At 40.6% G+C, this 27,327-nt stretch overlaps 2 protein-coding genes and 1 long non-coding RNA gene across 4 annotated transcripts in view; 1 reads left to right on the top strand and 2 right to left on the bottom strand.

Annotated features, from left to right (window-relative positions):
- slc66a2 (solute carrier family 66 member 2) overlaps window positions 1-16,201 on the top strand; it is a 36,234-nt gene extending 20,033 nt beyond the window's left edge. For both annotated transcript variants that reach the window (XM_085446083.1, XM_085446082.1), the window contains one exon: window positions 12,022-16,201. In XM_085446083.1, the coding sequence (XP_085302209.1) occupies window positions 12,022-12,232 (211 nt within the window). In that variant the 3' untranslated portion in view covers window positions 12,233-16,201. The remainder of the gene's footprint in view (window positions 1-12,021) is intronic.
- Window positions 16,202-16,208: 7 nt separating this feature from the next.
- LOC146683639 (uncharacterized) lies at window positions 16,209-17,679 on the bottom strand. The gene is made up of 3 exons (XR_014917502.1): window positions 17,554-17,679; window positions 16,830-16,959; window positions 16,209-16,379 (listed from the first exon to the last, which is right to left on the bottom strand). It is a non-coding gene; the product is annotated as an uncharacterized LOC146683639 (long non-coding RNA).
- Window positions 17,680-25,545: 7,866 nt separating this feature from the next.
- Window positions 25,546-27,327, bottom strand: part of kcng2 (potassium voltage-gated channel, subfamily G, member 2) — a 45,824-nt gene continuing 44,042 nt past the window's right edge. Inside the window, exon 3 of the mRNA XM_085446183.1 lies at window positions 25,546-26,829. Within this exon, the coding sequence (XP_085302309.1) occupies window positions 26,002-26,829 (828 nt within the window). The 3' untranslated portion in view covers window positions 25,546-26,001. The remainder of the gene's footprint in view (window positions 26,830-27,327) is intronic.

The raw sequence follows: 27,327 nt of genomic DNA, 5'->3' as shown, positions 1-27,327 counted from the left end.
CACCGTGTTGCTTATGAATTTCTAGGAGTTTCTTTCTCATCTTGATTCATTTAATTAAACTCGGCCCTATATGTTACACACTGTTATGGCCCGTCTAGGGGTGGCCAGACCACAACATAAGGGTGATCCATCCTCGTCAGACCCCGAGCAGCCACATCACACAATTGGTGGCATTAATAGTAGTTTAATAATGATTTATTTACAATATGTTGATTCATTAGGTCATTTGACACAAAAGAACTAGCTGGCTATAGCTTCGGGGTGGACCTAACGCCAAAACAACAAACAAAAGGAGCCTATCTCGAGGATTTACCAAACTTAACTGACCAAAAGAATCAAACTAAATGAAAGCAACTTGCCTCCCTAACGACGAAAAACAGGAGAAAACTATAATCAAACAAAAAGGCAGTCCACCCCTACATGCTCCTGTACTCCTGGTCTGCTGGTTGGAATGAGGTGAGGATGAATGACTGGCCGTCCATGGCGGTGTCATCATATGAGCCATCTCCAGCTGGTTAGCCAATCCGTATGATCCTTCTTCTGGTTCCACCAATCACGGAGAGGTACCTGTACACTGAGATTTGCATATTAAACAGCATTACATCAGGAGTCGTAACACACATAGTCACATGACAAAGAACATTTATTCTGAGCTCTGTACAGCCCAGCAAAGAAGTAAGTACACTCTTACTACTTCCTTAGGAATTAAGAGGGCAGATGCATGTTAACACAATGCTACAATCTCACCAGGAGTGGTTATCCAAGCAAAATGACTTCAAGATCACATCAGAGGAAAAAAAAACCCCAAAAAAACAAGTGCTATATCTTAGCATGTTAAATTTTAGGTTTATACCTTGTTAGATATCAGGTATGAGCTGTCAAACAAGTGACCAGTTCAGATGTTGTCGGTAGAAAGAAAGCCTAACTACAGAGGTACTGTAAACACTACTGTAAGCCGGAATAGTGTAGCTAGCTAGACTTCTGAGATAAAGTAAATTTTGTTGTCTTATATTGTAGATTAATGCTTTCCAGTAAAACTAACCAAAGTCTCCCCCCCCTCATTGCAGCAGATGGCTGCCTTTCCCTTTGCCCTAGTTTTGCTCCAGGTTTCTTCCTGTTAAAAGAGAGTTATTCTTTCCCACTGTCACGATTCCCTATAAAGTGCCTGTACATAGGGAATGACGACTCTTACTTTGAGATTAGTAAAATGGAACTGAATTAAACATCAGTTTCATTAGTTTAAAGTTTTTCACTTTAACCATATTACCTTGCCATGACAACAGATTCCTTTTTATTTTCTGCTGTGTACAGTCAGTTCAGTGAGTAATCGTATAGGATCTTTGTCGCTGCATCTACATCTAACTAACCACCACTATGTTTTCATGGGATCACAAGTTATTGAATAATTAACCGATTAAGGTAAATAGTAGGGGTGCAACGATACATAAAATTCACAGTTCGGTTCGATACTTTGGTGTCATGGTTCGATATTTTTTCGATACAAAAAAATGTTCATGCTTTTTTAATTTGTCATTTATTAAAATTATAAATATATATTTTAACTCAAACGTACAGTTTTTAAATTTAATGTTGCTGAAACAAGTAGTAATAAAAAAAAATAATTCTATCTGATCGAGAAATCACTCATCTTTGGAAAAGAGAGTTTATTACAGAGAAATGGCTCTTTCCAAAATAAAAGCTATACTACAGTATACGCTTCTTCTGGGCTATATTCTCAGCAGCATATTAAACATATCAGGTCCCCATAAGGAGAATCATGTGCTAACGGCTGTCTAAATGACTCGGGTAAAGTTTGTAGCATGCGTGCTTGTTGTTTTTGTCTCCTTCCACTTGTCTTTGCACTAGGATGATGTCGGAGTAAATGTGCAGTCATATTCGTTGTGTTCCCACTAGTGCTGTCAGCGTTAATCTGAAATGACGTTAACGCCACAACACGGCAAATCTCCGTTAACGAGCTACCGCGGATCACCCCGTGCGTGGGGCTGGATGGGTCAACACGTTAACGAGCAAACTGCGCTAACGCAGTAGTTCCCACCCATGTAATTGAGCATTGCGTGGCACATCCGACATACTGTTTTACTTTTGTCCATGACACACTTACCTTCAGGGTCATACGTCACATGAAAACCAAGATAGTTCCAAACGCCACATCTGAATGAGGGTGGGGGGGGTTCAATGTGCTATGTTGCAAGGAGCTTAGCTTCTGTCTTGCTAGCTTGCGCTGCGCTCAGTGGATCTGCGCTCGACAGTGCTGCCTAGGCGGAGTAGTCGAGCGCAGATCCACTGAGCTCTCAACACAGACAGCATCGTCAGAAGGAAAATTGATAAAATAAATTAAAAATGTTGTATTGTTCGATACATATGCGTACCGAACCAAAAGCACTGTATCGAACGGTTCAATATTGATACGAGTATCGTTGCACCCCTAGTAAATAGCAGACCACGTGTGGTCTGCTATTTATAATAGTTGGAAGGATTGCTCTATAATAGTTGGAGCAATCCTTCAAGAACCAAGTTTACATGGAAGACAGTGCCAACTTCTAATAATAATGTCAGTTTATGTGTTTAAATTTAAAGAAATCTATTAAAGATATATGCAGACAAATATTTTTTTCTCCATGAAGCTCAAACTCCAACCATATCTGTTAACCCATTCAATTACATTATATTTATATAGCACAAAATCACAACAATGATCTCCTGCAGGCACTTTATACTGGTATAGATGCTACAACAATACAATTCCAAGCATCATAAGAAACGAAATCTCATTTTGACCATCGAGATCATGGAGTGTATCATAGTTTCAGTAACAACGCTGGCAGTATTTAACATCAGTGATGTAGAGTAAACAAAAAGCACTGGTGCCCAGGATGTTGTTCTCACTAGAGAAAACTTCAAAAAGTGCATTTTGGTAAACTTTCAAGGTTATATAACTATGTGGGAAACCAGATTATAGGATATGAAAGGTCTCTGCTTTTAGACCAGGCCATATGGCCATATATGATTCTTACTCTGTTAAAAGAATCTATTTATTTGAAAGTTTTACTAACACCAGAAATCAGTATAACTAATTGCTTGTTTGTGTGGGACCAATGGTTATATTAAAGCTTTTTCCACTATTTAGCAGAATTCAATTATTAGTATAAAATATAAACCTGCTAATAAATTGAGATCATATAGATTAAGCTATATGAAGCAGGGGGAAATTGTCAGTGATACAGTCTCATTAGTTCTCAAATGATAAACACAGTGTAGTCCCTGTATCTCTGTTATCCATAGAGTTAGTTCAAATATAGCCAAAAGAACTCCAGCCCCCAGTCTGTGAGAACATGAAGCTTCCTGTTAGTTCTGCTTTTTCTTTTGTTACCCTACTGCACAGTCTGAAGCTAAATCTTCCTCAAAAGGAGGACATTGTCATTTCCAGTCCTGTTTATTGTTTGTCCTCTCCTTCCCGTGAGCACAACCTGTTGAGTCTGGCAGGCTGTTGCTAGGTTACTTACCTCAGCCAACAATCAAGGTGTGTGTGTGTGTGTGTGTGTGTGTGTGTGTGTGTGTGTGTGTGTGTGTGTGTGTGTGTGTGTGTGTGTGTGTGAGAGAGATATGAAGCGAAAATCTATAAAGGGAAGGATGTTGTGTTTCAATTTACAATTTTCAAGGTTAGAACTCGGCTGCAGTGTTACTATCAGGTTTGTTCTTGTGTTCGGGGTATGTGTAGTTAAGAGGAAGTAAGAAATGCACACGTGTAAACAAGAGAGCTACTTTCTGTAAGTGCCTGGAACTAAAAAGGAAAAAAAAACATGTCCACATGGTAAAGGATAATGCTGACTTCCTCTCAATTAATGGCCCAGGCAGCAAGCTCCCACTCTGACTGTAGGTATATTTTAAGTTACACCACTTTCTAGTATTTATATATTCAGACTCACAGTAGTGCACGTCTCCACACTCCCCAGTAGGCAGTGGGTGGAGTTGAAGCGGGGTAGATATTGCTATGAATCATTTCAGATGTACTCAGCGTGTAGACATACACCATCGCTGCACCAGACAGGAGGTAGCAAAGCTGTTTTGTTATCGTTGTTGTTGTTGTTGTTGTTGTTTTTAATCATGAAGGGAACTCGGGAAGACATGGCTCATGTCCGTCCATGAAGACAGATCTGAAACCATGTTAGTTATCTGTTTATTTACCCTCAGGTGTTATATTAACCTCATCAATCATAATCGTATGTTTCCCAGTATACATAACTTTAAGTTAAATGTCATTCTTTTAATTCGAATGCTAAACCAAATTTGTCATTGGCAGCCTCCAGTAGTTATGATTTTTTTTTTTTTTATCATAAGGATAAAGTGAATGCTCCCCATCATCTTCGTCAGCCTCGTCTTTTATCAGCGAATGTTTATACTTCTTATTCCCTCCTGCAGCCAGCTGCTATTTGCTAAAACTGAAAATTTCACTCTGACTGGGTTTTTTTGTTTGTTTGTTTTGTTTGTTTGTTTTGGGGGGGGGCTTTTTAGGGGCTAACACAACATTAATCACAACAGGTCTGCGTAAAAGAAAGCAAGTTTTAATTTTTGAGATATAAGTGTTTTTTGGGGGGTGGGGTTGCATAAATTTATTCTAAACAAAACCTCATTTTAATAAATGACATTATGATTAATATTTAATTTTAATTCAGTTTTTTATTGTTAATTATGAAATCCTAATTAATCAAAAATTAATAAAATCATGAATTAAGACATGCATAAATTTAAAACAGTCTGAATCTGGAGCTAATTTTCTCCTATGTTATTCTTTTAGGCAGCACGGTGGTTAGCACTGCTGCTGCACAGCAAGAAGTCTTTCTGTGTGGAGTTTGCATGTTCTCCCCGTGTTTGCGTTGGTTTTCTCTGGGTACTCCGGCTTCCTGCCACAGTCCAAAGACATCCAGTTAGTGGGGATAGGTTAATTGGAAACTCTAAATTTCCCGTAGGTGTGAGTGCAAATGGTTGTCTGTCTGTATGTGTTAGCCCTGCAGCAGACTGGCGACCTCTCCAGGGTCCAGGACCCTGAAAAGGATAAGCGGAAGAGAATGGCTGGATGGTTATTCTTTTATTCATTGTACTCTAGAATTTATAACCATTTATTTTTTTTATTTATAATATAAAACACAGTGTTCAGTTCTTATTAGTGTTCTCGGAAAGTGGAGTATTTGCTTACATAATATACATAATTGGCTTTTTAATCCATTTTCTGACATTTAATTCTAGAAAGTGACAGAAGATATGTTAATACGAGTTTAAGTGCTGCTTAATAGATCATTTAGATGTTTTCTTGAATCATGTGGGTGCCACTGGTCTTGGAACCAAGTGAAACTATCTCAGCCAGTCTACAATAAATATTTGTGAAGGCAGATACTTTAAGGAGGACATTAGGCTGGATTAAAGGGGTGTTTGTGGCATGTGTATCCTGTGTTTTGAGGGGGGCTGTGGTAACAGTTTTCAAGCTGCTGCTATTATTAGATGGTACATACTGATGCTGACCAGCCCACCATTAAACAAATAAAACACAACAACACATACAGGCTAACACAAACACAAAACACAGAAATGGGACATCCAGACAGCCAACTGCAGCCTTATAAGGTTTGTGATTTTGAGCTGCATCCCAGTATGCTAGATAACGGTGCCAGAGCCATATTTAGCCTGCAGGCTGCTGTCTGCACACACTGCCACGTGCCTTGGGTAGATCTGAACTGACTGCTGATGCAGCCAGGCCATCACCTGTGGTCTGGTGCATGGCACCACTTGTGTGTAGCAGGGCTGTCAGGCAGAGCTTCGGATCACCGCAGCTGGAGGATCCTCAGATCATTCGTCCAACACGAAATCTCTCCATCTGATCCATCACTCGGGGTCCTGCTTTCTCTTTCTTGGATGATTAAATGATAATGGGATTGTTTCTTTTCAATCCTTCAGGGTTACAGCTCTTTTGAGAATGAACTGTTGATCTAAAGTCATATTTTTGTAAATAAATGTATGAATGAACAACCAGACAGCGAAGACCACAAAGAACAGCAAAATGATACAATCTTGAGCATCGTTATTTAAAGAAAATTAGTAAATTAGTAGTTAGTTGTGTAAAATGGTATGCGGGCCTTCATAAACCATCTTCTGATTGAATTTTGTCTTTAATGGCACTTAAATATCAGCAGATAGTCTAATCTTTGCTTTTAATAATAATAATGGATTGCATTTATATAGCGCTTTTCAAGACCCTCAAAGCACTTTACAATTCTGCTATTCATTCACTCTCACATTCACACACTGGTGGAGGCAGCTACAGTTGTAGCCACAGCTGCCCTGTGATAGAACTTGGCATATTTGCTCGACTCAGCATTTAAGTTGAATAGAAATAGTATTTTCTTAATGTTTGGATTAAAACTTGATGGAATGACCCCACTGTTTTTGTTTTGTCTTGTAAAAATGCAAAAGTTCTAAGTTCAGCTGAGAGAAGTACTGGGCTTTGACAGTATAACTTTGTAAGAGTGAGTCAATATAGAATCCAAATGAAAAATCTCATAGGCCTAGCTGTACATCTGTAAGCCACTTGGCAACCCGCCATCGGAAAAGCTCCTCCTGTAATGCTACAGCTCTGTTGTCACTGCTACTCTGTTCATCATAGTCAATTTGTTAATGGTTTTTTGCCTCCAGGTTTCCACAGTTTCATATCCTTGCCTTATGCTTTTTACAAATTTGTGCCAGACAGTGAATTGAAATTACATTGTGTGAGTGAAGCACAAAAAAGAAATGTGCTAAAAAACCAACTAAAAATAGATGGACAACAGATCCTCTGTTTTAACATAAACCTTATAACTTTATACTAGTTTACTGTATACATCATATTGTGGAACTGAAATATGCTTTTCTGATTAGCTGTTGATGTCAGCACGCTGTGCTCTGGGCTGAAATGGCAGAAGTGGAGAACTACTGTGGCGCTGAACCAGACAGTTTCTACCCTGGCCTCTGCATGTGCTGGGTTTGTGCTTTGTCCCAAGAAATGGCAAATAGCACAGCTGAGGTTGAAGCGTGTGCCTGATTTATTTATAGGCTTTTTAAACAAAGATGAATGCATTGGCACAGAACTGCTAGCATTGTAAAACTGCGTTTTAGAAAAACACACTTTCATTGACAAGGAAAGATAAATCAAGTTTTGTCCATTGGAAGGCAGTGGAAGTTTGTCTTAAATGTGACTCTCAGTATAAACAAATAAAACAGTAAAAAAAATTCTGAGAAAAGTCAGAATTATGACTTTAATCTCAGAATAATGACTTTTTCCTCAGAATTATTTTTTCTCAGAATTCTGAGAAAAAATAAGCTGTAGAAAAACTTGATGCTTTTCTACAGCTTATAACTACTCTGTTTACAGTCTTTGCTGGTTTTATTGGTGCACCATGTTGAAAATGGATACAAATAAACAGACAGTTTGTACTTAGCCAGTGTTACCATACCATGCATCTGCAACCCAGTGTAGAAACTGTGTGGTCAGTGCAGCTTATACTTCTCCACTGCTGCCATTTGAGCCCAGAGCTCAGTTGGCACTCTCCGCCCCTCATTTGTCTCAGAGAAGGTGACAGATAAGTAGCCAGACACCCTCTCCCCACAGCCCTGCCTTTGCCACATCTTTTTAGAGAACCACCAAAGGAACTGGTCAAACAAGAATCCTCCCTCTCTTATCTTTACATCCAGATTCAGCACCATAACTAAGACAGCAGCCACTGAGGGAGGTGTGGGTGGTGGGGTTTTTTGGGGGATGTTTGGAGGGGGTTGTTTTCACAGTGCTAACAAGCTCCTCGTGGAGAAAGAGCGGTGTGAGGACAGCAGGTATAGGGAATGCAAATACAAACGGGTATAGAGAGTTGATGGGAGGCTGAATGGATGAGGAGAGAGACATGCTTAAAAAAATGGAGAAAACGATGCCAGTGCAAACATTTTGAAAAGATTCAGGGAAGGAGCTGGAGAAATGTTAGAAAGGAGTGTAAGAAAAATGACAAAATCTGCAACAAAAAAACCCAACAAAAAAAATCGTCTTAAAAATACATAAGTCTAAGGTGAGGTTGGCGATATAAATAATGCAAGAAGGGATTTGGCTCCAAAGCTTTTTGGGCAGTGTGGCTAAAGTGCACACAGTTGGGGTGACAAGCCACTCCTCCACCCCATTCCCTTTTACATTTGTTAAGCGGCTTATAGAAAGGCAGGAAATCTGCTAACACAACGATTCATTGTTTCTTCTTTATCTTCATATCACCATGATTCACCTGCTGCAGTAATCAAAGCATCACACTGCGACATGTTTAATCAGGATGCTCTATCAGAGGATCCGCGGGGCACTGGGAACTGCAACTAAATGTACTTTACTTTCTTAGTGGAACATTCATATCAGACGGTGAAATATGCCCTGAACATCAGCCACAGGTCAAATGTTTCTGGGTTTTTTCATAACGTTCACAGTAAGCACACTGCACTTTATTGCTGTTGTGTAACCTAATGGAGACCGTATTTTATAAAATCAGCATCGTGTTGAATTCAGTAAGACTAATGCGGTGAAAGTGTTTTGTTGAGATCACAGACGACTAAGACAGAGTTGTTTTCCCTGGACTGTGGAAAGGTGTAACCAGTTTAGTGTACAACACATCAAAGCTACTTCAAGGTTTGACATCTTGTACATACCTTTTTTGTAATGAGTTATCTATTCTGCCCATTTTCACCCAGAGAAATGCCCTCACTGGATATTTTGTCTTTTTCAGACCACTCTCTGTAAACCTTTGAAATGGTTAAATATATGAATCCCATACAGGACAACAAAGACATAGATTTAGTGTCTGCTTTCCAGAATATCAATAAGAAGTTTTTCAGAATTATAGCTATTATTTGATTAACAAAAATAAAAGCTGGTCAACACTTAAGTTTAATGGTTCTCAGTTCTAGAATATGTGAACGCTGATTCTAGGGGAACGATGTCACAGAATTTTTTTAACATTGATGGAAACACGCTGTGTCCTGGCATTACACACTGAAGGCCAGTTTGGCTCTGTCTGATTCAGCTCAGTAGGTGACATTGATTGAATGCTCATTGGTAATCACATTCATTGCCTAGCAGTGTCAGGGAAGAAGAAAACCTGATTAGCTTTTACAAGTTGATAAAAGTAAAGGCAAGCAGCCTAATGAGTCACAGTCAGGAACTGAGTTCCAGCCATCAATCCATCCTGATGCTTAACTGGGTCTGGATCGCAGGGAAGCAGTCTAAGCGGGAGCATCCTTAGTCCCTCTGCCTAACCGGTCCTCCAAGAGGGACACAAGCTGCCCAAGAAAGAAGGAAAAAGAGCGTTATCTGTCCAGCATGTGCTCTGTGTGTCCCGGAGCCACTTCTGGTAGAGAGCGATCCAGGACAGTCACCTAGAGGCTTTCTAGTCTGATGTCCAAACATTATTTTGGTCACTACCCAGATGAGGGCAGAAATGTGAAAAGCAAAAAGGTAGTGCACTACAGATCAAATACAAGGCTAATACCACAAAATACCACAAAAGGAAATGCTTTCTTCTACTTTTTCACAGTTTTTAAATCTCAGATAAACATATCTCCAGACCCGGGCAATAAAACTCATATCCAGCAGTATCTCACAGAGTCAGATACCACTGGATATATACCAGCCCTTCAAATTCAGGGTAGCAGTTGCCTCAGTGGCAGAAAAAAAGATATCTGCAAAGCTCATTCAAATAGTGCTGACCAACCAAGCTAACACGCTTGAGTGAAAGGATTTCAGATATCGCAGCATGTGTTCACATTGTTGTAGGCTGGTAGCTTTAGGAGGCTCATCTGACAAGACCTCCTTCTGTACGTCTATGAGTGGATTGTGGGCACACTGCTGGTTCAGTCCTTTCTTTGTCTGCATTGCCTGTGTGTATTTCTGCCTCAAACAAATAATTAAAAAAAATGCAACAAGCAAACTAAAAACAGATTCGAGTGTACCTGAGCTCTGCAGAAGGCGATGGATTTGTTGATGCTGTCATAAAAGAGAGCGGGAAACACCCATAACCACCAAGCCAAACTTTTCAGAGAGCTTTACAAGCAATTTTGAACTGATGTCCTCGCATTACTTGATACGCAGCTGTACATTGTGTTTTTCTATCTTGGGAGAGGATAACATGTATGAGAAAGTGTGTTTTCAGACCCCAGGCCTTTGTTCTTTTTTCGCTGACTCTTGTTTGGCTTCCCTTTCCATCTCATTAGTTGAGTTCACAGTGCTTTCCAGTGCCAGTGAGAGGATGATGATTATGCTTAGAGGAACTTTGGCTCTTTCAAGTCATGTGGGCGCTCATCTCCAGTCACTTGTAGAGCGATAACTGCATAATTCATGTCTGGATTGTCTCACGTGCACTCTGTGAACAGCTCGGTATGAACCGGAAGCAGAATTTTATAGTTAGAAATGTGCCACAGGATGCAAAGTTAATAAGAAGCATGCAACCTGAAGAGATTCATTACTTCAATTTACCCTGGTACTTATTGTGTCATATTTCCTATTTCTTTGCTGCCTGCATCTCTCAGACCTCATGTCCTGCTGTCATTAACATGTGGTTTTGGTGACCAAATGGAGTAAAAAAAAAAATCAGTCCAAATAGAAATGAAGCCAGGATGCATTAAAGGTCTGGTCAAAATGCTAATGTGGAAGTTGATGTGCGGACAGGCCCTAAGTGTTCAATATGAGAACAAATTATTCCATCAGTAATTTGGTTTCCTCTGTAACAGCAGTCTACAACTCATTAATACTAAACAGTTTCATTTTGCACATATTCTTCAGGATTCTATTTTTATTTCCTAATGACATTTTTTGCCATTGTTGTTTTTGCAACAACCATGTTGATGCAATAACAGTATTATGGAAAAAAAGTCTCTCATTTCTTTATTCTTTCTTTGGATGATGGGAAATGGGTGCAGCTATTTACTGAAATATGTGCAACGATATATGGAAATACCGCATAGAAGGCAAAAAGAGTTTATACAATTCTAATGAGCCTAAACGTCAATATTTGGTATGACCTTCTTCATTCCTCAACACAGACTGAACTGTTTTATTAATTTACGTAGTCTTCTGGAATAGTTCTCCAGGCTTTTTGAAATACATTGAAAGTTTTCCTTCGGATGTAGATTATTCCAATCTCTGTCAAGATGATCCCACACTGCTATTGGGGTCCAGGCTCTGGGGGATGAGAGTCCATGACCGATAGTGTTTAATTTTGAGTTATTATATCCGGGTATGTTTTTACTGCACTGGCAGTATGTTTGGGATCATTGTCATGCTTAAAAACCAAAGCCTTTGCTAATCAGATACTTTCCAGATGATATTAATTGGTGGATCAAACTCTGGTAGTACTTTTATGCATTTCAATTCCATCAATTCTGATAAGATTGTCAACACTATTGGCAGAAAAACAGCCCAAACCATGACAGAGCCTCTACCGTGCTCTACAGATGTCTTTAGGCACTGTTATACCTCCCTCCTGATATCCTCTGTACATACCTGCTCCCACCGATTTTCAGTGCAGTTCTTGTGTAGTTTGGCATACCTCAGCATTTTCTGTTTCCCTTTCTTAAGAGAATAGTCACTAACAGCATTTCTGATGCAGCACCCCTAGACACCTAGCCTGTTACTAATCGCTTTGCTTTTATTGAGAATTACCGCAACACGACTTTTAAAGTCTATTAATCATGTTTTAAATAGGAAGTAATGTATTAACCAACTTATACTAAAAAGAAAAACTGGACAAAGGCTGGTGAAGGCACGACAAAGCTCTACAACACTGTTGTCATGTTGTCAGAAGTGCTTGTTAGAAAAATAACATTGAAAATAATTTAAAGAAAATTAACTCCAGTAAATCTGGTAACAAAAGAATGATACAGAATGGTAGAGCTACAGTAATGGGCTACAATATTAACATTGTTTTCTCTTCTTCTCTTCTTGTTTCCATCAAGCATCAAGATGGTTCTGATGTGGACCAGTGGTGACACCTTTAAAACGGGGTACTTCCTCCTCACCCAGGCTCCGGTGCAGTTCTGGATTTGCGGCCTGCTGCAGGTCTTCGTGGACATCACCATCCTCTTCCAGGTTTACTACTACAGCCGCTACCCGCAGAAACCAGTGTCACACACAGTTTCTCACACCACCAGTGCCAAAGCCCTCTGAGAACATCGGCATAATCTCTGAGGACACTACAAAGCAGCAGCGAGGAAGGCCTTATCGAGGCACTGTGGAAATGTATAAACACACACGCACCAAAGCATCTTGAGATGATGTAGGCTGCTGCTCCCCCTCACCTCCTAGTATAAATGAAGACTCCAACGCACTCATAAATAAGGCAAAGATACACAGACACCAGGTGGTGGCAATGTCTCCAGTGATACCCGAAGGACACTTGTTACACACAACGTCAGCCTGTTTTATTTATTGTCCTCTTGACTTATCAAAGCGGCCCAATGCATGCTAATAGGAATGCAAACGTCTCTGAGAATACACCTTGAGTCATCCTGTGCATGTGGAGAATATTATGCACACACAGCACATGAACATCCAGCGTATGCAAACTGCAGATGCACGCACTGAAATCAGTGCTCAAGGAAAAGTGGACCAGCTTGTGTCGTCCTCAAGATGAATGTTGCTTGGAACTTCTGCCTTAAAGCACCCACATTTTCAACATGGATTGCCAGCATTGCCAGTAATGTGTTACAAATCAATCAAAACAAAAAAAAAGAAATGTTAATATACAGCATTGCTGAATGTACATTTGTTGTTGTTTTTTCCCAACACAGTGGAGGAATGCCAGTCAGTCTCCTGCTTGTTGGGCGACATATGCTGTCATACTCAATCTTGCACGACAAAAATACAGAAAAGCAAAGTCACCAAATGAAGAAAACTCCTCACGTTTGGTCATGAATGTGAGTGGCCTTGAGACTAGCAAAAAGTTGAGCGACTTAGCCTTTGTAAGCAAATGCCAAGACTTTTATACTAAAGCCCTTGACGACATTTTATATATATTTCCATCATTTCCAAAACGTCCTAAATAAATGCTCAAAGATGTGTTAACATCATTAAACTTATCCTGCGAGCCTACAACTGCGCTTCATAAAGGTAAAGGAATAATTTAAGCTGCCAGCATGATGCAGCCAATTTTCTATGTGTGGGACTAGCAGCTGAATCATAGCTCGAGGCGCTAGTTTAGCTTCGCGTTCAGTCTGAACTCATCTTTATGATGACGACCGCATTTAAAGTCGCATCATGGGCTTAATTTAGTGATGTTTGCGGCTTCTGTTTCATTTTGAACATCATCCTACATTCATGCTATAACTGCAGGATAACAAGAAGCTGTTTTTCTGTCCTGAATTGGATCATGTTTTATTCTAAGGCCTCGTGACAGCTTTGCATTCACCACAATAGACTAGATTTTCTGTTTCTGTTGTGTTGCAAGCAAGTCTCGCCAACTGACGGCCAGAAGCTGAGCGCTCTAAAGCTTTTTCAAATTATATTATTTTTACATTTGCTTGCAGCTTGATGCCAATATTTCACTGAGACTTGTGTGACAAAAAACAAACAAGAGCACTCAGAAAGCGCAGCTCCCTCCGAAGAGCAAGGGCTAAAATGTTTTTATTACAATATGCTGACGTCAGCCTGTTACGGCATTGTTGTGAGGTGTTATAGTGAAAGAAATATGTGCGTTATACAGCTTTCTCCATGTCTTTTTATGTGATAAAGTATGATATGGTTTCAAGAAACTGGAATCTGGAGCGGGCACATCCTCTTACAGCACCACGTTCAAATTCATCAAGCTCTTTAGACCGATCCATTCTTTTACAAACATGTGTAAAAGCACACGGCGTGGATAGGTGTTTGATTTTATACACCTGTGGTAATGGCACTGAACACACTCGAATTCAAACGTTACTTTTGTCCATATCGTCTATCTTGCTGTGGCATTGAGATCCATCGATCTGCGCTAGACTGTGATTGTATAAAAAAGACAAACTTTGTTGAGTTTGATGATGACCACTATCAGGAGGCTGCTGCTAGAAATGCTCTGCTGCTGCTTGGTTCCTTCCTGAAATCAGAATCATGGATGCCCTAAAGTGGCTCGTGATGCTGTGCCACTCCTAATTGTACAATCATAATCCATAACATATCTAAAAACTGAGCTACATCAATCCCACATAGCAAAATTGGTATGGCCCAGATCTGGCCCACACAATGGGCTTACACATGGCCCACATACCGCAGAGAATGACGGCCCTTTGGTTTGCCAGAGGTGGCACACATGGGCCAGCACAAGGCCAGTTGCAGACACACTGGTGGTCCTGTGCCAAAGGGCCGTCATTCTTTGCGCTATGTTGGCCATGTGTAAGTTGTGTGCAGCCACAGGCCAGTTGCAGACACACTGTCAAGCCATGTAATAACAACATGTGCTGGAACATGGTAGCATGAAAAGAAATATGAAAAAACTCTGTTCATACAGTGAATGGACTAATTCTGATATAGAGCTTTTCTACTTTCCCGGATTACTCATAGTGCTCTATACAACATGACGCATTCACTCTGCCATGACACCAGTTAGTCAGAAGTGCCAGCTTGATGCCGGATCCAGGGAAGACCTGTTTTCTATGAGCCTGGGCCACATACACCAAACCACAATCGGGCCAGATGTGGCATGCCATCACATAAATAGTGCCATCTACACCAGGCCTGGCCCATATCTGAATGACATACCACTTACTATGCCAGAAGTCAGCCAGCAGTGCCGGCTTGACACCAGATCTGGCCCAGACCTGTCTGCTATGTGGGATGATTTTAAGCCATTCTGAAATAAACCAACAATGACATAGAGCTTCATAGAGCCCCATTCATTCTAAATTATTTCACAAGTAGTCCCTATGAAACCAGAGCTCCCATGAATGGGAGTTCTCAGTGTTATTAGAATTTTTTCTTTTTTAAATGTTCGGGATTGACCAGTAAGTGTAAGTGCACAAACATCATTTCGCTCCTTACAGCAATAATAACGTTAAATACATTTTATGAAAAGGTTTTTATGCAGGACCAAGTCGATATGTTCTGTGAGCGATGTTGTTCACAAAGCCCAAGCTGTAATAAACTGGAATTATGCCTTAAAGAGATGAACTTCACAGACTCACAGTTCAGAATTTGCTCAGCTAAGATCGTACCTCTTCCTCATATTGGCTGCAGAAAGCACTGACTGGCCAGTTTATCATTTATGACAAATCCAATAACATCCTTTAATATCCCCCCTGCTCATGACCCCACATCATTGTGAGGTCCTCTGTGAGGGCAGGTTCTACTCATCGTTTTGTCATATGAAATTCATTTCCTGTTAAACGCAGAGGCAGCCATATGATTTTTTTTTCTTTGTGTTACTGTTGTTGTTTTGTCATTTCTCTCTGAGGAGGAATGCCAGACCATAAGGTGCACGACTGTCAGCCCTTCAGTGACCTGTGTACCACAGCAGACCTGTCCTCGTCTTCAAAAAGAACAAAACTGCAACAAAAATAAATCTTTGTGTTCTGCCGAGAAACGACTATTCTCTGCTTCTTCTTTTTATAAACACGTTGGGTGAGAATCGGGTACTGAGGGATCGGTGGGGGTATTTTTTTATGTTTACATCTTTTTAGCTTACGTATTTATTTTGTCCTTTTTTATATTAACTCTTCAGGTGCCAGTGTAAGATTGCCTGTTCTCTGTCCCGACAGTGCTGAGCCCGAGTGTGTTGTGTGAGTTAATGTGAGATACCTGACAGGGTCCTGTTGTGCGAAACAAGATTAAACTGACCTCGGAGTTCCACTTCTGTGACTGTTTCACTGCACGTGATGATTTATCTTTGTTTGCTCCGTGTTTTGTATCTTTTTGCTCATTTGTCATGTGAACGTGTTTTCATGTTTTTGTTTGTTACTATACCAAAAATATCATTCTGTAAGTATGTTTATTATGTGTTTTTGTTTTTTTTACCCTAGTACAGCGATTTATGTCTCTATTTTTTTTATCCATTTTCCTTTTAAACTGGCCACACACCTGTAGTTCCTGAGGCTGTTTAAACCCACCCAGTATTGTCAAGCATTTAATGTGGCGTTGTCCCCCAATAAAAAGGACTCAGACAAACTCTTGCGCCATGTCTTTACTTATTGTTTTTTTTTCCTTTTGATGGAGATGTTTTTGGGACTTGTGACAACATCCGTCGTTGCTCTGATCAACAGTGTCGCTCTGGCAGGCATCAGTTGTCAAAGGAGGTGTAAGCCCACCAGCCGTGGTCCTTCTTTGGGCTTTGGGCACATGCCATCTGAAGCAATAATAAAAACATAAATCGTAATGTGCTTGGCTTTCCACACGGAGCTCTCTGCAGGCACAGAGAGGAGGCACAACAAAGATAAGAGTCACCAAACAAAAAAGGATCAAAAAGATGGATTTGAAAAAATGTTTTCTAATCCAGATTCACATTCAAAATGTGTTCCTATTTATGCCTTTCACTGCACCACATATGTCTCTCATAGATTAGGCCTGATTCATGCACACACACATATGTACTGTATATATAAACTGAAATGACACATGGACCATAACTGACAGAAATGTGTTTGAAACTTATCTAATTTAAACTCAAAGGTCAGGACCTCATACACACAGGCCTGGAAATAAAATTCTTTGTTTTCAGTGCCTCTGGAATTTGAGTGAATGTGAGAGAAAGAGGCTTCCCTTTGTGATAAATACTGAAAACATACGAGGCACTCACTTTTGAAACTCCTCTAGGGCCTTGTGTTGTGAACGTTGTCGCATCAAACCTCTTCACAAGTGCACCGCTGCGTCAAACCGCCACAGACAGGTGGCTTCTTACCAGGGTACTCCTCTAAGATTCAGTTTATCTGCATGGAATGAATATATTTTAAATAAAGTGACTGCGCTGCTTCACAGAGAGCCACTCAAGAGCTTTTTGAATGTGAGTGGTGGTGTTCACAAGCAGCATGGCTATTGTTCAGTGCTGGAGATAACAATTGGCCCAGGTATTAGAATGCCTATAGAGCAGTAATAGGATATAAAGTGGGCCAATTATGGTTTCCTATACTGTTACAGTGGTAGATACTCATTTCAAACAAAATGACAAATAATGAGGTTTGCCTACTGACAAGTTGTCCATATTAGCTGCAATCTCAACTGTCAGACTGCTTTAAAGGCACTGTTTCCAACCTTTTCTGTTCTATTAGACTATTAGCTATAGATTATAGTTTTTATAGATCTAAAATATGGATTGGACATCACTGTGACATCACCCATTAGTTTTGAAGCTTCTACTTTAGTGTTTTGACCACAGTCATGTCAAATTTTTTTGGACTGATGAAAGGTGGAATGCTAATTTATCAGTTAATGTTAGCTAGCTTGTTAGCAAGCTGTATTCTTGAACGGTATCAGTGCAGCACACAGAAAGCACCAGGCTAATAAAACATGAGAATTTTACTCACTAAAACTGAAGCCCAAATTTCTGGGATGGTCAGTTAACAAGACAATCGGTGATGTAGTAGCTCGTCCGCAATCGCTCTCAATTCACAGGTTATTACAACCAACTGGTTAAACTACAGGAATGTTTATGAGACATAAACCCCTGATTGACCTCTAATTTCCTACTTCTAATTTCAGACAAACCTGAGGATATTATGTTAAGCTTTATAGTTTATGTCTTGCATATAAACACAACCATATCCATAATCACATACTGTGTATGCTACCATTGTATATAGTGTATTATCTTACTTATATTATATATGTATGTATTTTATTTTTATTTTTTTGTATTTTCCTTCTGATATCTGTACCTGAGCTGAGGTAACGCAAAAATTTCCCTGTCGTGGGATCAATAAAGTCTCATCTTATCTTATCTTATTACCTTGGCCTCCAGTAACACTGTGAGAAATATTGGAACCATTTTTAATGTGCATATCAAACTATGTAGGACTGCTTTCTTCAATTTACACAATATCTCTAAAAGTAGACACATCCTGTTTCAGAATGATCCCATAAAACTAGTGCATTTATAACGTCTTGCTGGACTACTGTAATTTATTATTATCAGGCTGTCCCAAAATTCCCTAAAAAGCCTTCAGCTGATCCAGAATCTTACAGTGAGTACAGACAGGGACAAGAAAGAGTATATTTTGCACATATTGGCTCCTCTTTGCTGGCCACCTGTTAAATCCAGAAACAACTTTAAAATCATTGTCCTAAATTAAAAAAATCTTAAAGAGCTCATAGTACTGTATCACCCCAATAGAGGACTTTGCACCTCACACCACAGGCTTACTTGTGGTTCCTAGAGTATTTAAAAGTAAAATGGGAGGCAGAGCCTTCAGCCCTCACAAGAGGCCCCTCCAGCGCTGGGTGGGGGGGCCTTTTGTAAATTTTTGCCCCTGCCCCAACAGATTCTAGAATCACCAACTGGCTGCACTGTAAGACGAATAAATCCATTGAAAATGATGAACATGACCTCGCCATTGACCGTGAGCACACTATGAGTGACGACCCATTGGGTGATTATTGTGTGCAACTTTGATTAGAGCGATCCTTGAGACGTGTTGACTTTTGACCAGGATATTTCCTTCAACGCACATATTAAACAAATATGCAAGATTGCTTTCTTCCATTTGCGCAACATCTCTAAAGTTAGAAATATCCTGTCTCAGAGTGACGCTGAAAAACTAGTTCATGCATTTATTACTTCCAGGCTGGACTACTGTAATTCATTATTATCAGGATGTCCAAAAAACTCACTGAAAAGCCTTCAGCTAATCCAAAATGCTGCAGCAAGAGTCCAGACAGGGACTAGAAAGAGAGAGCATATTTCTCCTGTTTTGGCTTCCCTTCATTGGCTTCCTGTTAAAATGAATTCAAAATCCTGCTCCTCACATACAAGGTCTTAAATAATCAGGCCCCATCTTATCTTAATGACCTTGTAGTACCATATCACCCTATTAGAGCACTTCGCTCTCGCTCTGCAGGCCTACTTGTTGTTCCTAGAGTATTTAAAAGTAGAATGGGAGGGAGAGCCTTCAGTTTTCAGGCCCCTCTTCTGTGGAACCAGCTTCCAGTTTGGATTCGGGAGACAGACACTATCTCTACTTTTAAGATTAGGCTTAAAACTTTCCTTTTTGCTAAAGCATATAGTTAGGGCTGGACCAGGTGACCCTGAATCCTCCCTTAGTTATGCTGCAATAGACGTAGGCTGCCGGGGGATTCCCATGATGCATTGAGTTTTTCCTTTCCAGTCACCTTTCTCACTCACTATGTATTAACAGACCTCTCTGCACTGAATCATATCTGTTATTAACCTCTGTCTCTCTTCCACAGCATGTCTTTTATCCTGTCTTCCTTCTCTCACCCCAACCGGTCGCAGCAGATGGCCCCGCCCCTCCCTGAGCCTGGTTCTACTGGAGGTTTCTTCCTGTTAAAAGGGAGTTTTTCCTTCCCACTGTTGCCAAAGTGCTTGCTCATAGGGGGTCATATGATTGTTGGGTTTTTCTCTGTATCTATGAAGCGCCTTGAGGCGACTTTTGTTGTGATTTGGCGCTATATAAATAAAATTGAATTGAATTGAATTGAATTGAATTGAATTGAATTGAATTGATCACGTCCCTACCTCCAGTATCCAGGTCAGTGAGTTCTGAAAAAATTCTGGGCTAATTGCAATATATACAATATCAACCGTGTTTAGAAGCAGCGGCGCCCACCAGCCAGGTGAGTGGCAGCCAATCAGAAGGAAGACAGACAGGAGCTGCTTGTTACTGCACTATGGCCTCACACAGTGGTCAGCGAGGTCCCATTGTGAAGCGTCAAGCTGAGTGTTTTCTGTTGCTTTCGTGGTGTTTTCAAAGCAGAGATGACATGCGAGGGGTGGATCTGAGTGAGAAACCAAGGGAGACTGCACATTCACAGGCTAATGACTTGTAAATCACACGGTAAACAGAGCAGAACAGAAGTTTATCTGCACATTTAATCCTGCCAAAATCTTAATAAAAGGAAAACAATTATAACAGTATGTAATTTTTCTACACGATATAGAAATGCTGCTGTAGTACATGAAATAAATCTGGACTCTGGGTTCAATTTGCAAGGAATAAACGTGTACAGAAAAAGTCCTGGTAGCTCGTTGTCCACACCCGTGATCATAAAACTGAAAGTTTCTAATTACACTATAGAAAATCTAGTTAAAAGTCAAAACTTTATATCTTCCTTCACATTTTTCAAAGCATTCAGGTGGGCCAGATTGGAGTCTTTCTCAGACTGAATCTGGCCCACGGGCCTTACATTTGACACCCCTGTCACAGAGCACCACGTTGGTTTTCCCAAAGACATCTAACCCTCTTTTTTGCCACAAGACTTATCCTCATACCTGGTTTGAGAGATGGAATCCAGCTGGACTGGAGCTAAAATTCCAAACAGAGTGCCTAAATCAACAATAGATGAAAACTGAATGAATTTATTATCAGTGACAGACCTGAAATGAAAACAAGAAGTCAAACCACAATCAAACCAGTCCTGATTCACGTACCTCGTGAGTATATCACATACAGCTCTGCAAGTTTGAGGAAGCATTTGTGTAATAAATTGTTTAAGCCTTTCACACGGGACTGTGTTCATTATCATTTTTATCACATTTTTGTCAGAGACTTCCTCAGGCTATGGATTTATGACTCAAAGCACAAACCCTTTTAAACTCAAACACACCATCTGCTCCTCATCAAAACTCTATTTCCATTGAAATATTATGTAGTAGTTTTAAGAGTGTTCCCTCTGTAGTATTTTCACACTTTTTAATGACATTTTTTAATCCAGTGACTGCAATCCAGGGCAAGCACGTCCTTGCAACCTGTACGGCCTTTTGCAAATACCTGAACCTAATTTGCACTTTCAAGCACGCTTGGACGCCTCCGGCTTGACAACAGTTTGGGAAAATGGTTTGCTGTTGTATCGCTTCAAAGTACCAGGCACTCGAGTGGGAGAAAATGAAGAAAATGAAGCATTGTTTGTGGAATTACATGAAATTATGTGAGGGTGTAGAAATTATTTACAATAGCTGTTACTGCTTTTTGAATGAAGCTTTCCCGGGATCTGTTGTTTAACTGCCTGAAGGTGGATGTTTAATACTTGTCAGAGTTAGTCAGCCTCTTTGAAGAGAAGAAAACTAGAATTTCTTTTGGGGAGTGCTTGCTCTCTAACAAACTTCATGTACTTATAAATACAGGTATCACTGGTGATACATTTTGTCACTTCTTCTCTTGAAAAAACACCAATCTTTGGTTCATAATCAGAGGCCTGTATTATCAGCCTCACATAATTTCAGGTTCAACTCTGGGTGGTCAGTTGTGAGAAAGGTGGCTAAAAACTTAATAGCTATAACCTCTTACTGGGATCCACTGCCATGGCAACTTCTGCTTCACACCTTGCATGCATCGGTTAACAGATTAATGTCGCCTACTAACCAATCATTTTTGTGGGAAAGAAGCATCGCCATTTGTAAAAGACGTCGTCTTCAAGTCTCACATAGAAAAGCACAGATCGGCACATAGTACAGTTGCACAAATAAAAATATTTTTACTTTATTATGTTTGTGTGATGTTCATTGGTGGATTAATTTATAATATTTAATACATTTAAAGAAATTAAATTGAGTTGTTGTCAAACAGCTAACAGATCATCTGCAGAGGAATGGTTTATTTGAAGAGTTTCAGTCAGGTTTCAGAGCTCATCACAGCACAGAAACAGCTTTATTGAAGGTTACAAATGATCTTCTTATGGCCTCTGACAGTGGACTCATCTCTGTGCTTGTCCTGCTAGACCTTAGTGCAGCATTCGATACTGTCGACCATAATATCCTATTAGAGCGATTAGAACATGCTGTAGGTATTACAGGTACTGCACTGCAGTGGTTTGTATCATATCTATCTAATAGACTCCAGTTTGTGCATGTAAATGGAGAGTCCTCTTCACACACTGAGGTTAATTATGGAGTTCCACAGGGTTCAGTGCTAGGACCAATTCTGTTTACATTATACATGCTTCCCTTAGGCAGTATCATTAGAAGACATAGCATACATTTTCACTGCTATGCTGATGACACCCAGCTCTATCTGTCCATGAAGCCAGATAACACACACCAATTAGTTAAACTGCAGGAATGTCTTAAAGACATAAAGACCTGGATGGCCACTAACTTTCTGCTTCTTAATTCAGATAAAACTGAGGTTATTGTACTCGGCCCTGAAAAGCTTAGAAATATGGTATCTCACCAGATTCTTACCCTGGATGGCATTACCTTGGGCTCCAGTAACACTGTGAGGAACCTTGGAGTCATTTTTGACCAGGACATGTCCTTCAACGCACATATTAAACAAATATGTAAGACTGCTTTCTTCCATTTGCGCAACATCTCTAAAATTAGAAATATCCTGTCTCAGAGTGACGCTGAAAAACTAGTTCATGCATTTATTACTTCCAGGCTGGACTACTGTAATTCATTATTATCAGGATGTCCAAAAAACTCACTGAAAAGTCTTCAGCTAATCCAAAATGCTGCAGCAAGAGTCCTGACAGGGACTAGAAAGAGAGAGCATATTTCTCCTGTTTTGGCTTCCCTTCATTGGCTTCCTGTTAAATCCAGAATTGAATTCAAAATCCTGCTCCTCACATACAAGGTCTTAAATAATCAGGCCCCATCTTATCTTAATGACCTTGTAGTACCATATCACCCTATTAGAGCACTTCGCTCTCACTCTGCAGGCCTACTTGTTGTTCCTAGAGTATTTAAAAGTAGAATGGGAGGGAGAGCCTTCAGTTTTCAGGCCCCTCTTCTGTGGAACCAGCTTCCAGTTTGGATTCGGGAGACAGACACTATCTCTACTTTTAAGATTAGGCTTAAAACTTTCCTTTTTGCTAAAGCATATAGTTAGGGCTGGACCAGGTGACCCTGAATCCTCCCTTAGTTATGCTGCAATAGACGTAGGCTGCTGGGGGATTCCCATGATGCATTGAGTTTTTCCTTTCCAGTCACCTTTCTTACTCACTATGTATTAATAGACCTCTCTGCATTGAATCATATCTGCTATTAACCTCTGTCTCTCTTCCACAGCATTTCTTTATCCTGTCTTCCTTCTCTCACCCCAACCGGTCGCAGCAGATGGCCCCGCCCCTCCCTGAGCCTGGTTCTGCCGGAGGTTTCTTCCTGTTAAAAGGGAGTTTTTCCTTCCCATTGTTGCCAAAGTGCTTGCTCATAGGGGTCATATGATTGTTGGGTTTTTCTCTGTATCTATGAAGCGCCTTGAGGCGACTTTTGTTGTGATTTGGCGCTATATAAATAAAATTGAATTGAATTGAATTGAATTGAGTTAGGCTCAAAATAGCAATATTAATTCATTTGAATTCAACTATATTTCTATAGCACGAAATCACACCAACAGTTGTGAGGCGCTTTATGTTGTAAGGTAAAGACCCTACAATAATACAGAGAAACCCCAAATCAGACCACCCCCTATGAGCAAACACTTGGTGACAGTGGGGAGGAAAAACTCCCTTTTAAAAGGAAGAAACCTCCGTCAGATCCAGGCTCAGGGAGGGGCAGGCATCTGCTACAACAGATCGGAGGGGGGGGTGGGGGGGGGGTGATAATGGTAGCATCTGAAAGGATACAACCTTCATCTAGGGAGCAAATTAATTTAGAATTGAAAATGTAAGCTTTAATGAAATATGCAGTTATAATTAACTTCCTAGGACCTGGCGTCCACATATGTGGACATCACATTTTGGGTTATTTAGACCAAGTGATATCCACTTACGAGGATGTTATACTGCTACTGTTCTATCGAAATTTTAAACGAATATCCTCACATGTGGCTCTCAATCAGGTAAAAAAAAAAAATCTGGTAATTCTTTATTTTTATATTCATCGGGTCCCAATATGCCCAAATATCAAGAGAAATTAAAAATGCATGCTGTGGAAGAGTTCAGGTCTTAGGAGGTTAATCTGAGATCTTGCTGTGCTGTAATGATGAGTTCGTGATACTGGTAAGCCCATTGACTGACCCAGTCGCCCCTTTTCCAGCCAGCTTTTCTCCCTATGTGTGTTTCTCCCGCTGTGAGTTATGTTCACACATTTTTATATTTATATTTCAGTTCTCTTCCTACTACACACACACACGCACACACACGCACACACACATTGCTTCTTTGAAAGCCACTTTGCTGCCAGTAGACCTGTCCATGTTTGTCACAGGTCAACAAGACCTTCTTCACGTGAATGCTTTTGTGGATAGATTGGGAGACCCTGGGTGGACATCTTCATGTGTCAGTGTTAGAGTAAGTTGATTGAAAAACTATCCTTCATATGGACAAAAAATTGTGTCCAAAAGTTGTTTGTTTTTGTTTCTTTCTTTTTTACTATAACGGCAGCTATTATAATCTGAGCTAAACATTAGTATCTTTAATAAACAAATACACAGGGAACTATACTCAGCTAGCAACAACCAAAAAAACCTTTGAAGGATAATAAAAAGTCTCGAGTTTTTTTTCCAGATCTTTCAGATATATGATTAGAATGTATATTTGTCTAGATTCCAACTTTCAGCTGGTTCCCTTTTGTGTTCAGCTGTTGACCACCACAACACTAGCTCAGGATTATTATTTTTTTCTTGCTGTGCACACTAACATAGCAGGCTTAACCCAGCCCTGTATTCAGCTGTACCTAATCCCAGTGTTGGTGTTGTACCAGAATCATCATAGTCAATGTCGGTCCAGTTTAGAAGTGACCAATCACATTGTTATGATGTCATAGTTTTACGACATGGAAAAATCTGCTGATGTTCACTCAAGAAAACATCCTGAAAAGGGGGCAGTTAAGTGTCAGGGTTAGGTGATCAGGTTATAATTAGGGTTGTCTTTATGGTTATGAGGTGAGGGTTAAGGTTTGGTGTGTGGTGTTTACACAAAACAAAATGGTTACATCACGACTATGCAAATGATCACTTGCAATGTTGAACAATAGTTTTGATGATCCAGGAACAGCACCAACACATCGCATCAGATCGTGCCTGTATTCACCCCATTTCCAGTCTTTATGCTAAGCTAAGCTAATGTTTATTCTAGTTTGCTTTTTGGCAACACATGAGCCTGGTATCAGTCATAAGCATATACGCATGAACTATCAGACTATGCTACTGAAGCATCTCCCTGTGCATCAGGCAAAGCCTTTTAATGGAGATGCCAATGTGGGAACAATCTTCCTGTCAGTTGCCAATTAAAACAACAAAACATCCCAGCAGACTGAAAAGCCCTCTGACGGATGAATGAGTGTTATATCATTATGTTGAGAGTAAATAGCTGTGTTCCACTGGAAATGAATGCACTGAGATCATACAACACATAATTAAATACTGAATTGAGATCTTAATAATAAACTGCATGTTTAAAATCTCAGCAAACACCTTTATTTCACACAATCCACTCAATGCAGCTACATGAGGAACATAAACTATTATTCTGAGGTCTAAACAAGAACACGTGTGTTTTAGTAGCAGATTTTCTTTTCAGAGACTAAACTGAGTCACAGTCAGTGAGAGTACGGTCCATTAGGTTTGTTTTTGTTTTTTTAAAGATATTTAAGTGTGAATATTGTGTTGTTTCCTATATTTTAAAATCAGATTTGTAAAAAACGAAAAAGACCTCGTCTGCGGCTCTCCTGTAAAACCTGCGAAATTCAGACACACTCTGGTGCACAAGCGCTTCACACGTTCAAAGCGGAAACCCCGAGCTCAACAGAGAAAACCTCATCCCTGTTCACAGTGCCGCAGCTTGTCATTTTTGAAGTCCCAGTGCTGGGTATCAGCCTCTGTGGCTCCCGCTTGAAAAAAGACAGGCTGACAGAGAGGCTAAGTCTTCATGGACGCTCTGATCTCAGCTGCCCTCTGAGCAGCCATGGACTTTCTCCGCTGTATGGCTGAAGCCGTGGCCTCTGTAATGCCATGGTAGCTGTCCGTCTCCTGGGAGTCCTCGCTGTTCTGCGACTTGGTGCTGTCCTGCGAGTCTGGCTTCTGCCTGAGCGCCCGGCTCTGCTCCTCCTTCAGCTCAACATAGGAGCGGGAGAAGGTGTGAAAGATGGACGTGACAGGAAAGGCCATGAGGAGGATACCGCTCAGGATGCTGCTAAGCGCCACCACCTGGCCAGGGATGCTTCTGGGCACCATGTCCCCGTAACCGACTGTAGTCATGGAGATGACCGCCCACCAGTAGCTACCAGGGATGCTGGTGAATTCCTGCTTTGCGCCCATTTCGCTCTCAGCTAGGAAAACGAGTGGTGAGAAAAGAGCCATGGCCACGCACAGGAACAACAGCAACAGGCCAAACTCACGCGTGCACCTCCTCACTGTTAGGCCGAGGGTCTGCAAGCCTAAGGAGTGGCGGGCCAACCTCATGACGTAAAAGATCCGTAGTGCTCGGAGAACTCGGAGAACTAACCCCACCTTCTCCAGGTAGTTGTTCCCTGAGCCTGCAGGTTTCCCACCCACCGACAGAGAGTCCACGATGAGGGTGATGTAGTAGGGAAGAATGGCTACCACATCGATGACGTTTAGAGGCGTACGCAGGAACATACACTTGCTCTGAGTCTGAATGAAGCGCAGCAGGAACTCCAGGGAGAACCAGGCGACGCACACTGTCTCCAGAACAAAGATGTTATAGCATCTCTGGGAGCACTCACCCTGCAGAGGAGGGGGAAACAACAACAACACAAAGACAAGTGTTACAACCTTCAGCGAGAGAAACAAATCCAAAAGTGTTTTAGATGAAGGTGAGGTTAGGACACAGCATGGAGCCAGTCATTAAGAAGGTATTTTAAGGCTTGTTATTTCATCTACAGGGTTTGTTATTGACAGCCAAGGTTGCCACTTAAGCTCTGACAACAAAAATGTGTCTGTCCTCTCACAGAACAAAACACAGCAGAGAAGGTGCTGAAAGATTCATGAAGCTTATAAGTACACGCTTTGATTATCTGATTTAGGCAACCTCACTGAGTCACGCATCAAACCGCACTAAACAAAAGGCTTTAAGAGGTGTACAATGTGAAGATAGTGTTAACGTGAAGAGTCCCCGACAAATGAGGCTATGCTGGATTTTTAAGATGAAACACCTCTTTTCATAATAATCTACTGTAAAATCATCTATTTTTCCAAGCCTGATGAAATAGAGTTCATGAATAT

Source organism: Copadichromis virginalis, linkage group LG22 (assembly GCF_057382275.1).
Source record: "Copadichromis virginalis isolate Kocher_CV1m ecotype Utaka linkage group LG22, C_Virginalis_male_GT1.1, whole genome shotgun sequence".
Lineage (NCBI taxonomy): Eukaryota > Metazoa > Chordata > Actinopteri > Cichliformes > Cichlidae > Copadichromis > Copadichromis virginalis.
Note: the sequence above shows the minus strand (reverse complement) of the source record. Positions and strands in the feature narration are given on the sequence as shown.